Source organism: Symphalangus syndactylus, chromosome 5 (assembly GCF_028878055.3).
Source record: "Symphalangus syndactylus isolate Jambi chromosome 5, NHGRI_mSymSyn1-v2.1_pri, whole genome shotgun sequence".
Classification (NCBI taxonomy): Eukaryota; Metazoa; Chordata; class Mammalia; order Primates; family Hylobatidae; genus Symphalangus; species Symphalangus syndactylus.
In genome coordinates, this window is record NC_072427.2 from 48,834,964 (window position 1) to 48,851,181 (window position 16,218).

The 16,218-nt window shown below is 38.4% G+C and overlaps 1 protein-coding gene across 3 annotated transcripts in view; it reads right to left on the reverse strand.

The window, feature by feature from the left end:
- The window catches only part of LOC129482486 (protein FRG1-like), a 75,623-nt gene that overhangs the window by 42,882 nt on the left and 16,523 nt on the right, over positions 1-16,218 (reverse strand). For all 3 annotated transcript variants that reach the window (XM_055278388.2, XM_055278387.2, XM_055278386.2), the window contains exon 3: positions 1,610-1,677. In XM_055278388.2, coding sequence (XP_055134363.1) covers positions 1,610-1,656 — 47 coding nt within the window. In that variant the 5' untranslated portion in view covers positions 1,657-1,677. The remainder of the gene's footprint in view (positions 1-1,609; positions 1,678-16,218) is intronic.

The following is a 16,218-nucleotide window of genomic DNA, read 5'->3' on the forward strand; positions in this document are numbered from 1 at the left end:
AGTATGTAATACCAGCTACTTGGGAGGCTGATGCAGGAGGATTGCTTGAGCCCAGAAATTTGAGGTTATAGCGAACTATGATCACATCACTGCCCTCCAGCCTGGGTGACAGAGTGAGACTCTGTGCCTTCCAAAAAAAAAAAGCTACAAGTGACTAGTTGTTGCCATATTGGACAGTGCAGTTTTAAATTTAGTTTTATATTTTGCTTTTTTAATATAAACATTGTACCTTATATATTACATAACACAGATTTTCAAAATTCATCATTCTTCAATTATACCTCTTTAAAGTTCAATAATAAATTACTAAAACTTACTTTTTCTCTTATCATAAATAGTTCTATTTACATCTATTCTGTACATAAAACTGATTTATCCTTAGAGAAAATTCCTAGAAATAATTGGATCAAAGGGTATAAACAATAAAGTTCTTATGTCATCAAACTGTTTTCCAGAAAATGCTGCTTCCATTTACATTCTTACCTCAAATTAACAGAGTATGTTTTGTATCGTGTATTTTTTTTTAAACATTATGACTCTAAAAAAATACTTGAAAACCTGATATGGAAAAAAACAGTATCCTGTTAATTTGCATTTTAGTAGTTAACTAGAATAACAATTGTTTTTCTTTTCCTTTCCTTTTTAGTTTTTAGATTATCTGATAATGTCTCTTGTCCATTTTTCTATTAAGATCTGACTGTTCACAATTTTTCTACTGGGGTCTTCAGTGCTATGAATTCTATACAAGATACACATGAAGACTAAGAACTCACTGCCTATTAAGATTGTTGCAAATATTTTCCTCATTTGTCAATTTTTTTATAATCCTTTTTTGTTTATAATTGTAAAGCAGTTTAAAACTACTGAATTTTTTCTCCCTCTGCTTTTATTCTTTGTCTTTCACCATACTTATCAGACTTTCAAAGAAAGTACAGAAATAGTCATCTAAATGTGATTTTTTAAAATTATGATTTCTAATCTTTTACCTTACCAAGAATCCCCTGGGATGCCAGAATTGACTTTTACTCCTTTATATGTTAATGATTATATAACAGAAATCATTATCATGTTGATGTAACCAATTACTAAAATATGTAAATTCACTTTCAGTATCTTTTTCCCAAAGAATCATTCTATACTTCTGCACAAGGTGAGAATAAAAAAGGTTACTTTATAAAATGACTGTAAAAATAGTGAGTAAAAATATTCTTTTGGTCATTATGATGCTGTTAACATTCACTGCTGGTTTCAACAATATTCCTTTTTTTAGTTTTTCTGTTTGTCTTTAGACTTCCAAACAGTGAGTTTAAATATCATAGCAACGGTGAACCAGGTTTTGTACTATTTGATTTTTTAATCTATCTTATTTGATGTGTGAAATTATTAAACTTCATTTTTTAACTCACATACATTTTTCCCAGCCTAGCATTATATATTGACAGGAAATCCACTAAAATTGATCACAAAATCTACTTTTCAAAAAAGATATTTTGCTTTTTATATCAAAATTACCCTGTGGGCTTAAGTAAGACAGATACTAAAATTTTAAATGAATACAATTAAATTTTTAAAATAACTGGTTACTAATTATATTACAACAGAAGCTCACCTGGAATCAGATAATTTGCCAGCGGTAAACTGCTCTGGAGGACTCATCAACTATTGGAGAAAAAACATCTGAAAATAAAATTGACATTTGCTATAAATATAAAGAGATTATTTTGCTTTAAAAATGTGGCTATTTTCTTCTGCAATTAAATGTTAGAATATTCAGATATACTGATGTCACTGTAATACTGTATCTTTGGAATCAAGATCTATTTTACCTTCTTTTAACTACAGTGCTAATTTTATATACTGTGGTATCCTATGTGACAAACACTAAGAACCCAGCAGCAATGTATTAGAATCCTACGTGAGGGACAAACACTCACACCCCGAAATAGGGTTCTGGAATCGTATGTGAGGAACAAACACTCAAAACCCAGCAGCAGTGTTCTGGAATCCTTTGGGAGTGACAGACACTCAGAACCCAGACAGTTTATTATGGAATCCTATCTGAGGACAAACATTCAGACACTCATAGAAGTGTTCTGGAATCCTATGTGAGGGAAAAACACACAGAAACAATCAGCGGTGCTCTGGAATCCTTCGTGAGGGACAAACCAACATCACCCAGCAGCAGAGTTGTGGAATCCTATGTGAGGGACAATCAGTCAGAACCCAGCAGCAGTGCTCTGGAATCCTTTGTGAGGGATAAACTTTCAGAACCTTGTAGCAGTGTACTTGAATCCTAAGTGAGGGACAAACACTCGGCACCTAGCAGCAGTGTTCTGCAATCGTTTGAGAGGGACAAACATTCAGAAACTCTTAGAAGTGTTCTGGAATCCTCTGAGAGGGACAAACACTCAGAATCCAGCAGCAGGGTTCTGCAATCCTTTGTAATGGAGAAACATTCAGACTCTCGTAGCCTTGTTCTGAAATCCTATGTTAGGGACAAATACTCAGAATCCAGCCACTGTGTTCTGGAATTGTCTCTGAGGGACAAACACTCAGACACCCGTAGAAGTGTTCTGTAATGCTTAGTGAGGGACAAACACTCAGAACGCAGCAGCAGGGTTCTGGAATCCTTTGTGAGGTACAAATATTCAGAACCTCATAGCAGTGTTCCCGAATCCTATGTGAGGGACAAACTCTATGAACCCAGCAGCAGTGTTCTGGAATCCTATGTGAGAAATAAACACTCACAACCCAGCAGCACTCTTCTAGAATCCTTTGTGAGGGACAAACATTCAGACCCTCGTAGCAGTGTTCTGGAATCCTAGGTGAGTGACAAACACTCAGAACCCAGGAGTAGTGTCCAAGAATCCTTTGTGAAGGACAAACATTCAGATCCTAGAAGCAGTATTTTGGAATCCTATGTGAGGGACAAAAACTCAGAACCCAGCAGCAGTGTTCTGGAATCCTCTGTGAAGGAAAAACCCTCAGAATCCAGCAACAGTGTTCTGGAAACCTATCTGAGGGAGAAACACTCAGAACCCAGCAGCAGTATTCTGGAATTCTCTGTGAGGGACAAACACTCAGAACCCAGCAGTAATGTTCTGGAATCCTATGTGAGGAACACTCAGAACCCAGCAGCAGTATTCTAGAATCCTTTGTGAGGGACAAAGACTCACAACCCAGCAGCTGTGTTCTATAATATTTTGTGAGGGACAAACATTAAGAACCTCGTAGCATTGTTCTGGAATCGTATGTGAGGGATAAACTCACTGAACACAGCAGCGGAGTTTTGGAATCACATGTGAGGTACAAACACTCAGAACCCAGCAGCAATGTTCTGGAATCCTACGTGAGGGACAAGCACTCAGAACCCAGAAACAGTGTTGTAGAATGCTTTCTGACGGACAAACTTTCAGACCGTCATAGCAGTGTTCTCATATCCTATGTGAGGGACAAACACTCAGAAACCAGCATCAGTGTTCTAGAATCCTATGTGAGGGACAAACACGCAGACCCCAGCAACGAGGTTCTGGAAGCCTATGTGAGGGACAAACACTCAAAACCCAGCAGCAGTGTTCTGGAATCCTTTGTGGGTGACAAGCAATCAGAACCTAGCCACTTTGTTCTGGAATCCTATCTGAGGGACAAATGTTCAGACACTCGTAGAAGTGTTCTTGAATCCTACATGAATGACAAACACACAGAAACCATCAGCAGTGCTCCAGAATCCTTCGTGAGGGACAAACAGCCCCCAGCAGCAGTGATCTGGAATCCTTTGTATGGGACAAACTTTCAGAACCTCAAAGCAGTGTTCTGTAATCCTATGTGGGGGACAAACACTCAGAACCCAGCAGCAGGTTTCTGGAATCCTATGTGAAGGACAAACACTCAGAACCCAGTAGCAGTGTTCTAGAATCCTTTGTGACGGACAAAATTTCAGACCATCGTAGATGTGTTCTGGTATCTTATGTGAGTGACAAACACCAGAACACATCTTCAGTGTTCTAGAATCCTATGTGAGGGACAAACACTCAGAACCCAGCAACAGATTTCTGGAATCCTATGTGAGGGACAATCACTCAGAACCCAGTAGCAGGGTTATGGAATCCTATGTGAGGGACAAACACGCAGAAGCCAGCAGCAGTGTTCTAGATTCCTTTGTGACGGACTAACATTCAGATCATCATAGCAGTGTTCTGGTATCCTATGTGAGGAACAGACACTCAGAAACCAGCATCAGTATTCTAGAATCCAATGTGAGGGACAAACACTCAGAACCCAGCAACAGGGTTCTTGAATCCTATATGAAGGACACTCACATCCCAGAAGCAGTGTTCTGGAATCCTTTGTGAGTGACAAACATTCAGAACCCAGCATATTTTTTCTGGAATTCTATCGGAGTGACAAACATTCAGCGACTCATAGAAGTGTTCTGGAATCCTATGTGGGGGACAAACACTCAGAAACCAGGAGAATTGCTCTGGAATCCTTTGTGAGGGACATTCAGAACCTCGTAGCCATGTTCTGGAATCCTGCGTGAAGGACAAACGCTCAGATCCCAGCAGCAGTGTTCCGGATTCCCTTGAGAGGTACAAACATTCAGAATCTCGTAGCAGTGTTCTGGAATCCCATGTGACAGAGAAAAACTCAGAGCCCAGCAGCAGGGTTCTGGAATCCTTTGTAATGGAGGAACATTCAGAACCTCATAGCCATGTTCTGGAATCCTCCGTGAGGGACAATCATTCAGACCCAGCAGTAGTGTTCAGGAATCCTATGTGTGGGACAAACACTGAGTACCCTAGAGCAGTGTTCTGGAATCCTATGTGAGGGACAAACACTCAGAACCCAGCCACTGTGTTCTGGAATCCTATCTGAGGGAGAAACATTCAGACACTCTTAGATGTCGTCTGGAATTCTATGTGAGGGACAAACACTGAGAATACAGCCACTGTGTTCTGGAATCCTACCTGAGGGACAAACGTTCAGACACTCATAGTATTGTTCTGTACTCCTTTTTGAGGGACAAGCACTCAGAACTCAGCCACTGTGTTCTGTAATTGTATCTGAGGGACAAACATTCAGACACTCATAGTAGTGTTCTGTAATCCTTTGTGAGGGACAAGCACTCGGAACCCAGCAGCAGTGTTGTGGAATCCTTTGTGAGGGACAGACATTCACAACCTCATAGCAGTGTTCTGGTATCCTATGTGTGGGACAAACATTATGAATCCAGCATCAGTGGTCTGGAATCCCATGTAAGGGACAAACAGTGAGAACCCAGGAGCAGTGTACTGGAATCCTATGTGGGAGACAAACACTCAGAACCCAGCAGCATTGTTCTAGAATCCTTTGTGAGGGACAAATATTCAGACTCTCGAAGCAGTGTTCTGGATTCCCATTTGAGGGACAAACACGCAGAACCCAGCTTCAGTGTTCTGGAATCCTTCGTGATGGACATTCAGAACCTCATAGCAGTGTTCTGGAATTCTGTGTGAGTGACAAACACTCAGAATCCAGCAGCAGTGTCCTAGGTTCCTTTGTGAGCGACAAACATTCACACCCTGGAAGCAGTGTTCTGGAATCCTAAGTGAGGGACAAACACTCAGAAACCAGCAGCAGTGTTCTGGAATCCTATGTAAGGGACAAACACTCAGAACCCAGCAGCCATGCTCTAGAAGCTTTTGTGAGGGACAAACTTAAGAACCACACAGCAGTGTTCTGGAATCGTATGTGATGGACAAACACGCGGAACACAGCAGGGTGTTTTGGAATCACATGTGAGGGACAAACACTCAGAACCCAGCAGCAGTGTTCTAGAATCCTTTGTGACTGACAAATATTCAGACCGTCGTAGCAGTGTTCCGGTATCCTATGTGAGGGACAAACTCTCAGAACCCCGCATCAGTGTTCTACAATCCTATGTGAGGGACAAACAGTCAGAACCCAGCAAAAGGGTTCTGAAATCCTATGAGAGAGGCAAGCACTCAAAAACCAGCAGCAGTGTTATGGAATCCTTTCAGAGTGACAAACATTCAGAACCCAGCCACTTTGATCTGGATTCCTATCTGAGGGACAAATATTTAGACACTCGTAGAAGTGCTCTGGAATCCTATGTGAGGGACAAACACCCAGAAACCATCAGCAGTGCTCTGGAATCCTTCCTGAAGGACAAACAGCATCCAGCAGCAGTGTTCTGGAATACTGTCAGAGTGACAAACACTCAGAACACAGCAACAGTGTTCTCCAATCCTTTCTGAGGGACAAATTTCAGATCCTCGTAGCAGTGTTCTGGAATCCTATGTGAGGGACAAACACGATGAACCCAGCAGCAGTGGTCTGTAATCCCAGGTGAGGGACAAACACTCACAATCCAGCAGCAGTGTACTGGAATACAATATGAGGGACAGACACTCAGAATCCAGCAGCAGTGTCCTCAAATCCTCTGTGAGGGGCAAACACTCAGATCCCAGCAGCACTGTTCTGTAATCCTTTCTGAGGGACAAATCCTCAGAAACCTGTAGCAGTGTCCTGGAATCCTATGTGAGGGACAAACACTCAGAACCCAGCAGCAGTGTTCTAGAATCTTTGAGAGGGGCAAACACTCAGAACTCAGCTGCAGTGTTCTAGAATCCTTTGTGATAGACAAATATTTAGACCGTCCTAGCAGTGTTCTTGTCTCCTATGTGAGGGACAAACACTCAGAACCCAGCATCCGTGTTCTAGAATCCTATGTGAGGGACAAACACTCAGAACACAGCAACAGAGTTCTGGAATCCTTTGTGAAGGACAAACACTCAAAACCCAGCAGCAGTGTTCTGGAATCCTTTCTGAATGACAAACACTCAGAACCCAGCCACTTTGTTCTGGAATCCTATCTGAGGGACAAACATTCAGACACTCGTAGAATTGTTCTGGAGTCCTATGTGAGGGACAAACACTCAGAAACCAGCAGCAGTGCTCTGGAATCCTTTGTGAAGGACAAACAAACAGAACACAGCAGCAGTGTTCTGGAATCCTATGTGAGGGACAATCACACAGAACCCAGCAGGAGTGTTATGGAATCTTTTGAGAGGAACAAACATTCAAAACCTCGTATCCGTGTTCTGAAATCCTATGTGACGGACAGACACTCAGAACACCGCAGCAGTGTTCTGGAATCCTTTGTAATGGAGAAACATTCAGACACTCGTAGCAGTGTTCTGAAATCCTATGTGTGGGACCAACACTCAGAATCCAGCAGCAGTGAACTGTAATCCTCTGTGAGGGACAAACACACAGACCCATCAGTAGTGTTCTGGAATCCTATTTGAAGGAAAAACACTCAGAAACGAACGGCATTTTTCTGGTATCCTACGTGAGGGACAAAGACTCAGAACCTCATAGCAGTGTTCTGCAATCCGATGTGAGGGACAAACACTCAGAACCCAGCATCAGTGCTCTGGAATCCTTTGAGAGGAAAAAAAATTCAGAACCTCGTAGCAGTGTTCTGCAATCCTATGTGAGGGGCAAACACTATGAACCCTGGAGCAGTGGTCTGGAATCCCATGTGAGGGACAAACACTCAGAACACATCAGCAGTGTTTTAGAATCCTATGTGAGAGACTAACACTCAGAACCCAGCAGCAGTGTTCTAGAATCATTTGTGTGGGACAAACATTCAGACCCTCGAAGCAGTGTTCTGGAATCCCATGTGAGGGACAAACACTCAGAACCTAGCTTCAGTGTTCTGCAATCCTTTGTGATGGACAAACATTCAGACCCTCGTAGCAGTGTTGTGGAATCCTATGTGAGTGACAAACACTCAGAACCCAGCAGCAGTGAAATGGAATCATTTGTGAGGGACAAACATTCAGACCTTCGAAGCAGTGTTCTAGAATCATATGTGAGAGACAAACACTCATAACCCAGTAGCAGTGTTCAGGAATCCTCCGTGAGGGACAAACTCTCAGAACCCATTAGCACTGTTCTGGAATCCTATGTGAGGGACAAACACTCAGAAACCAGCAGCAGTGTTCTAGAATCCTTTGAGAGGGATAGACACTCAGAATCCAGCAGCACTGTTCTAGAATCTTTTGTGAGGGAAAAACATTAAGAACCTCGTAGCAGTGTTGTGGAATCGTATGTGAGGGACAAACACTCTGAACCCAGCAGCAGTCTTCTGGAATCCCATGTGAGAGACAATAACTCAGAACTCAGCAGCAGTGTTCTGGAATCCTTTTTGAGGGACAAACATTCAGAAACTTGTAGCAGTGTTGTGGAATCCTATGTGAGGGACAAACTCTCAGAACCCAGCAGCAGTGTTCTGGAATCCTTTGTAAGGGCCAAACATTAAGAAACTCATAGCAGTGTTCTGGAATACTATGTGGGGGACAAACACTCAGAACCCTGCAGCAGTGTTCTGGAATCCTTTGTAATGGAGAAACACTCAGACTCTCGTAGCGGTGATCTGAAATCCTGTGTGAGTGGCAAACACTCAGAATCCAGCAGCAGTGATCTGTAATCCTCTGTGAGGGAAAAACACCCAGAACCAGGAGTAGTGTTTTGGAATTTTATGTGAGGGACAAACTCTCAGAACCCAGCCACTGTGTTCTAGAAACCTATCTGAGGGACAAACATTCAGATACTCATAGAAGTGTTGTGTAATCTTTTGTGAGGGACAGACAGTCAGAACATAGCTGCAGTCTTCTGGAATCCCTTGTGAGGGACAAACTCTATGAACCCAGCCACAGTGGTCAGGAATCCCATGTGAGGGAAAAACACTCAGGATCCAGCAGCAGTGTTCTGGAATCCTCTGTGAGGGACAAACACTCCGACCCAGGAGTAGTGTTCTGGAATCCTAAGTGAGGGACAATCACTCAGAAGCCAACAGCAACGTTCTGGAATCCTATGTGAGGAACAAACACTCAGAACCCATCTTCTGTGTTCTGGAATCCTACGTGAGGGACAAACATTCATCACTTGTAGAAGTCTCTTGGAATCGTATGTGAGGGACAAACACTCAGAATCCAGCCACTGTGTTCTGGAATCCTATCTGAAAGACAAACATTCAGGCACTCCTAGAAGTGTTCTATTATCCTTTGTGAGGGACAAACACTCAGAACCCAGCAGTAGTGTTCTGGAATCCTTTGGTAGGGAGAAACATTCAGAACCTCGTAGCATTGTTATGGAATCCTATGTGAGGGACACTCAGAACCCAGCAGCAGTGTTCTGGAATCCTTTGTAATGCAGAAACATGCAGACCCTCGAAGAAGTGTTCTTAAAGCCTATGTGGGGGATAAACTCTCAGAATCCAACAATTAGCTGATTACAATTAAAATTAATAATGTTTATTATTGCTGCTAAACAATCATGACTCTCCTGTTCTGAAATGTGCAAGTAATTCTTGTAATTTTAATACAAATTTGTATATTATTACAAATTGATTTAATCTCATTGGATTTGGTAGATGGATCCAATTTATTAAAATATTGATAATGGGATAATGATTTGTCTCTCCATTTCATTTACACTAAAAGCCACAATTCTTACAATGGTCTGCAAGCCCATCATGATCTGCCCCATGTTAACCACCAAAATTCTTTTACATCTTCACCCTTGATCTTCCCAGTGGTCCTGGCCACCTCACTGTCCTCTGGATATGCCAACATGCTGCTGTCTTATGACCAAGACTCTAGTTAATTCCTTGGCCTGGAAAGACAGCCCTCCATATATCAATTGATCAGCTCATTCAACTTCCTCAAGTCTTTACTGAAACCTCACATTCTCAATGAGACCTATTCAGTATTTCAAACTGCCTCCCAGTTGCAACACTCCAAAATCCCTTACTCTTGTGTGTATTTTTGAAAGGATTTATTGAGATATAATTTACATAGTGTAGAGTGCACACATTAATGTGTACAAGTCAATGGCTTTTAGTATATGCACAGATAAGTGGAGCCATCATCACAACGAATTTTAGAGCATTTTCATCACTTCAAAAAGAAACCCCACCTTCTTCAGCTGTTAACCTCCTATGCACCCATCCCCTACTCAATTCTAAGCAACACAAATCTGTTTTCTGTCTCTGTAGATTTTCCTATTCTATTTTCATCTAAATAGAATCATACAATGGGTGGCCTTTTGTGCCTGGCTTCTTTCAGTTGGCATAATGCTATCAAGGTTCATGTACGTATTGGTACTTTATTTTTTTATAACTGTATAACATTCAATTTCACGGATATAACATTTTGTTTATCCAATAATATTTTTATTGACATTGGAGTTGTGTTCAGCCTTTGGCTATTTTAAATACTGCTGCTGAAAATACTTGTGCACAATTTGTGTTTGAACACCTCTTTCCAATAATCTGGGTGTATACCTAGGAATACATTTCTAGGTCATCTGACAATTCTATGTTTAATATATTTAGAAACCATCAAACTATTTTCCAACGTGGCCAGTTCTAGCCATAGAGTATCTGACTGTGGTTTTGGTTTGTAGTTGCCTGATGAGTGATGCCACTGAGTATCCTTTTATGGGATTATTGACTGTTCATGTATCTTCTTGGGAAACATATCTATTCCTATATTTATCAGTTTTGAGTTGGGATATTCGTTACCGAGTTAAAACAATTTTTCTATATTCAGGATACATATATATATACAGACATATAGATATGTGTTTTTCAAATATCTTCTCACAATTTTTGAGCTGCCTTTTGACTTGCTTGGTTGTGCTTTGAAACACCAATGTCTTTAATTTTTAAGAAATTTTAAATATCTAATTTTTATTTTGTTGCTCATGTTTTTGGTGTTACAGCTATTTCTTTGCTAGATCCAAAATCCTGAAGATTTTCCCATATGCGTTGTGTTCAAAGACTGTCTCTTCCTCGTTGAATTGCACATGGCACCACTGTAAGAATCCATTGACTATAGATACATAGTTTTATATGTGGACTCTCAATTCTCTTCCATCAATCTAGATATTTTTCCTTCATCAATATTGTGTTGTCTCGATTATTGATGCTTTGCAGTAAGGTCTGGAGCACGGGGGTGTGAATTATCCTAATATGTTTTCTTTTTTCAAGATTATTTTGGCAATTTTGAGTCTCTTACAATTCCATATGTATTTTAGAATCAGTTTGTCAGTTTCTAGACAGAAGTCTGTTAGGATACTTGCAGGGATTTCATCAAATCTGTAGTTCAAATTGTAAAGTACTACAATATTAAATCTTCCAGTTCATGGCTGTAAGATGTTTGCTAATTATTAATGTCTTCTTTAAACAATAATTTTTAATTTTCCGAGTAAAATATTGTATCACATTCTCCAAATTAATTATTATTTCTTTTTTTGATGCTATCGTCAATTGAAGTGTTTCCTTAATTTCATTTTGGGGTTTTTCATGGTAGATGTGTGCAATTGATTTTTGTATATTTATCTTGTATGCTGTAATAGTGCTGAAATAATTTACTAGTTCTATCGTTCAGTGGATTCCTTAAAATTTTCTATATACAAGAATGTTATTTGCAAATAAAGTTTAATTTCTTACTGTTCAATATGGGTGACTCTTATTTCTTTACTTGCCGGTTTGCCCTGCATGAAATCTTTAGTACAATGTTGACTAGAAGAGGTCAAAGTATATATCCTTTTCTTATCTCTGACCATAGCGGGAAAGTATCTTTTCTTTCACCATTAAGTTGAATGTTTGCTGTTGGCTTTTCACAGGTGCCATGTATCTGGTGTAGAAAGTTCTCTATTCCTGGTTCATTGAGTTTTTATTTTTAATCATTAAAGCATTTGGATTTTGTTAAATGTCTTTTCTGAATCTATCAAGATGATCATGCAATTCTTGTTTCTTATTCTATGGATAAGATGTATTACCTTAACGGATTTTGGGCTGTTAAACCAACCTGGGATTACTAGTATAAATTTCACTTTGTCATAGTGTATAATTCTTTTATATGTTGCTAGATTTGATATGTTAGTATTTTTTAAGGAATTTTGCATTTATACTTATAGTAGTTTTATTTTTCTATGCTCTTTGGACTAATTTTTGTATCAAGGTAACACTGGCCCCACAGAATAAATTGGGAAAAATTTGGAGGAAAAAAACATGATGGTAATTTCTGGGTAACAAATACAGTATTTGATGAAAGCAAATTTGTTGAGGGTTAGACAAACTACAAGATACTTTAGGCTGCAAAGTCAACATGAGACTTCTGGCCCAAATTGTGCAGAGTTTGGGTCCAGCTGCAAAGTTCAAAGGAAGAGGCCATATAAGACTATTCTCACTTCTGACGCCAACTGCCAGTTCAGGGGTCTCCCCAGAACACCCTCAGTATTACTGAATAAGGAAAGGCCCAAACAGACAAAATACTTTTTATTTTGTAACCTCGGTATGACACAACTTACCCTAACTATAAAGACCCTAAATTACCAAGATGGGTGCTTATAATAAGGAGAGTAGAAAAAGTCATTTCACTTTTAGCTTTTTTATTTCTCTCAGAATAAAAAGTGTATAAGGAGTACATAAAGAATTTGATACTATAAGTTAATACTACAATGACAGCACTTTTCAAGAAAAGACTTTCTTCTCTCTTATAAATATCGTGTTAGCAGTATTTGTTTTCTCCATGAATAATGAGGAAATAAAAGCATGAGTATGTGGGTAATTAGTGCAGTTTCTTAAAGAAATGAGTTAGGCAACAGGCTAATAATATATACTTCACTGACTTTTGAATGCCAACAATCATATTCTTTATAAGGCACAGATATATTTCTAAAGAACAAGTATGTGAACCTGAAAAGTAATCACCACTTGGTAGTGACAATATGGATAGTGACAATATGGTGAAGGGTGTCATCAAGAAGCAGTGAAAAGATACATTTGCAGTTAAATTTGAAAACCATGATGTTTAGTACATATGGTAATAAAGAATATTTTCTCCTGTTTCAACATTATTTTAGAATTTAAGATAGAAGCTAAAATACCTAGGGATAAAGATATGACTATCAAAAATTAAAAATTAAAGGACATTTCGAGTATTATAAGTTAAGAATGAGAACATACTACCCAATGAACAGGGGATAATTCATTATGCTCCATATCTATTGAATTAAAAGACAGGCCCATTACCTGGATAATTTGGAAGTTTAATTTTATTTAAAAGTCTTGTTTCATTCATCAAGCTAAAGCATTAGCTCCCAAAAATATTCTAGGATTGCATATCCCCAACTCTGTAGGAAGTATAGAAAGAATGTTATAAGGGCCACCATCTAAACATTATTATGTAAATAATTTAGTACCATTCCATTTGCCTTTGTAGATTTAAAAATGTAAATGGCTTTCTCATATTACGAAACGTCATTTTTCAAAACCCAGATAAACATAGTACATTGCAAGAGAATAATTATTTTCTTTATTAAAGAAGAAATGCTAGATGCTAAGTCCAAAAGACATAAATTATTTTATACTAATAACCACTAACATTTTATTCATTAAAATATAAAGGTCAAAGATTTTAAAATGATCTTTAAATGATTAATAACATGTTGATCTCTTTTTCTTCTTTCTGTAAACCTTTTTGAGTCTTAAAAATACTAAACTATACAAGCAATATTAAATAGTATATAAACTTGGATTAAAATATTCAAATTTACTAGAATGTGGACATTGGAAAGAATGAAAATAAACAGAAGCATAAAGCAGCAGATATAAAATTAAGAAAGCAACTAAGAGTGTTTAAAGTACATATTCATCTGTAGTCTAATGTCTACCATAAACAGTGAGTCTTCTCAGTAAAACACCAATTGTTCACGAAGGGAAAAAGCATGTTGTATTACAGAATATTCAACATAATTGTTTTTAGTACTAACTTGTGCCTGGAATATTATTGGTTTTTCTAGTATGAACTTATGCACTTGCTAATTTTTTTCATAAAAAATTGTGTTTACAACTCCATTCAAAAGCAGTTTTTGGTGTTTTTTTTTTTTTTTCTTCGAGACAGAGTTTTGCTCTTTTCACCTAGGCTGGAGTGCAATGGTGTGAACTTGGCTCACAGCAACCTAGCAACCTTCGCCTCCCAGGTTCAGCTGATTCTCTTGCCTCAGCCTCCCGAGTGGTTAGGACTACAAGCATGCACCACGCCTGGCTAATTTTGTGCTTTTAGTAGAGACGTGGTTTTGCCATGTTGACCAGGCTGTTCTTGAACTCCTGACGTGAGGAATTCTGCCCACCTTGGCCTCCGAAAGTGCTGGGATTACTGGCAAGAGCCACCATACCCGGCCTCAAAAGCAGTTTTTAAAAGCAAACACAATACAACACCAAAGTTGAAAAATCTATGCTCACCCACGGATGCCAGGTTTAATAAATTATTTATAGAATACTGCATCAAAAATAAGACAATAACCCAAAATATACCATTAAAGATGTATCCACTCCTACAACTAGAGATAATTAATCTATCTGGTAGCAAATGATACTTCAATCAGTTTCAGCATGTCTGAAATCTGTAAGGACAAAAGTGATAAGACATGACCTTCATTCTTCATTAGACTCTTACAACACTTGAAGGAAAATAATTTCTGAAACATAAAGAGGTAAAGAGGTGCAATTTTTCAAAAAGATATTCAGTGTTCAAAATCCAAGAGTGCAATATCAGGCTGGGTGCGGTGGCTTATGCCTGTAATCCCAGCACTTTGGGAGGCCATGGTGGGTGGATCACCTGAGGTCAGCAGTTCGAGACCAGCCCGGCCAACAGGGTGAAACCCTGACTCTACTACAAATACAAAAATTAGCCAGGCATGGTGGTGTGCACCTGTAGTCCTAGCTACTTGGGGGGCTGAGACAGGAGAATCGCTTGAACCTGGGAGGTGGAGGTTGCAGTGAATGGAGATCATGCCACCTCACTCCAGCGTAACAGAATGAGATTCCATCTCAAAAAAAAAAACTGTAATATCGGTATACACAGATAATATACTGAATGAAACAAATAGAATAATTTGAAGAGGTATCTTGATGAACAAGGAGTCATTAGAAAGGTTGTATTCATGTCTTTGAAGGAAATTGCAATGTGAGAAATTAGTACTTTGACTAAACTTAGTAAATTTAGTACTATACTAAAAGTTTATGTGAGAATTTAGTACTTTGACTAAATTTAGTAAATTTAGTACCATTTTCTACTATACTAAAAGTAATATTTAGTATTGTACTACTTAGTACTATACTATTTAGTACTATACTAAAGGTACTATTTAGTACTATACTAAAAGTTTATTGCTAACATGTATTGAGTTATTAACGTGTGTTAGGCACAGTACCATATAATTTACACGTGTTATCTCATTTATTGTAGGTAAAACGTAATTTCAAACTCTGGGAGTATATATGAATTAGGCGGAATAAAATTCTATTTAAATGGCCATCAGTAAATCGGTATCTAGGAACAGGGTGATACAGTGCCCAAGTTTTCTATTCTTACTAAATGTTGTGTTTCATTTTCAACGTTTTCTTGGATATTGCTCTTTTTTGGTCATTTTAATTTTTTTATTTTAGAAGACTAATAAATTGACTCTTCTTGGTACTGACTCTTGGGTTTTATAGAAGAAAAAATAATTAAATTCTGTACATTTACCTTTACCTCATTTTTTCTCTTTTAAATTTATTTTAATTGACATATAATAGATGTACATCTTATGGGGTACAGACTGATATTTTGATATATTTATGCAATGCGTAAAGATCAAGTCAGAGTCATTATCATATCCATTACCTAAATCATGTATTATTTCTTTGCAGTGAGAATATTCAAAATCTTTCATTTTAGTTATTTGAAAACACACAATAAATTCCCGTTAACTACAGTCACCCAACAGTGCTGCAGAGAACTAGAACTTCTTCCTTCTCTCCAGCTGTAATTTTGTACGTATTAACCACATTTTTCTTATACTCTTCTTTCTCCTACTCTTTCCAGGATATGGTAACCAGAACTCTACCGTTATCTACTTCTACGAGATTAAAAATTTTAACTTCCATACATAAGTGAGAACATGTAGTTATGTGGTGTTTATGTTTCTATGCCAGGCTTATTTCACCTAATATAATGCCCTCCACTTGCATTCTTGTTGCCACAAATAACAGGATTTTGTTCTTTATTATGACTAAATAATATTCCATTATATGTGTATGTCACATTTCTTTATCCATTCATCTGTTGATGGACACTTATGTTGATTCCATAT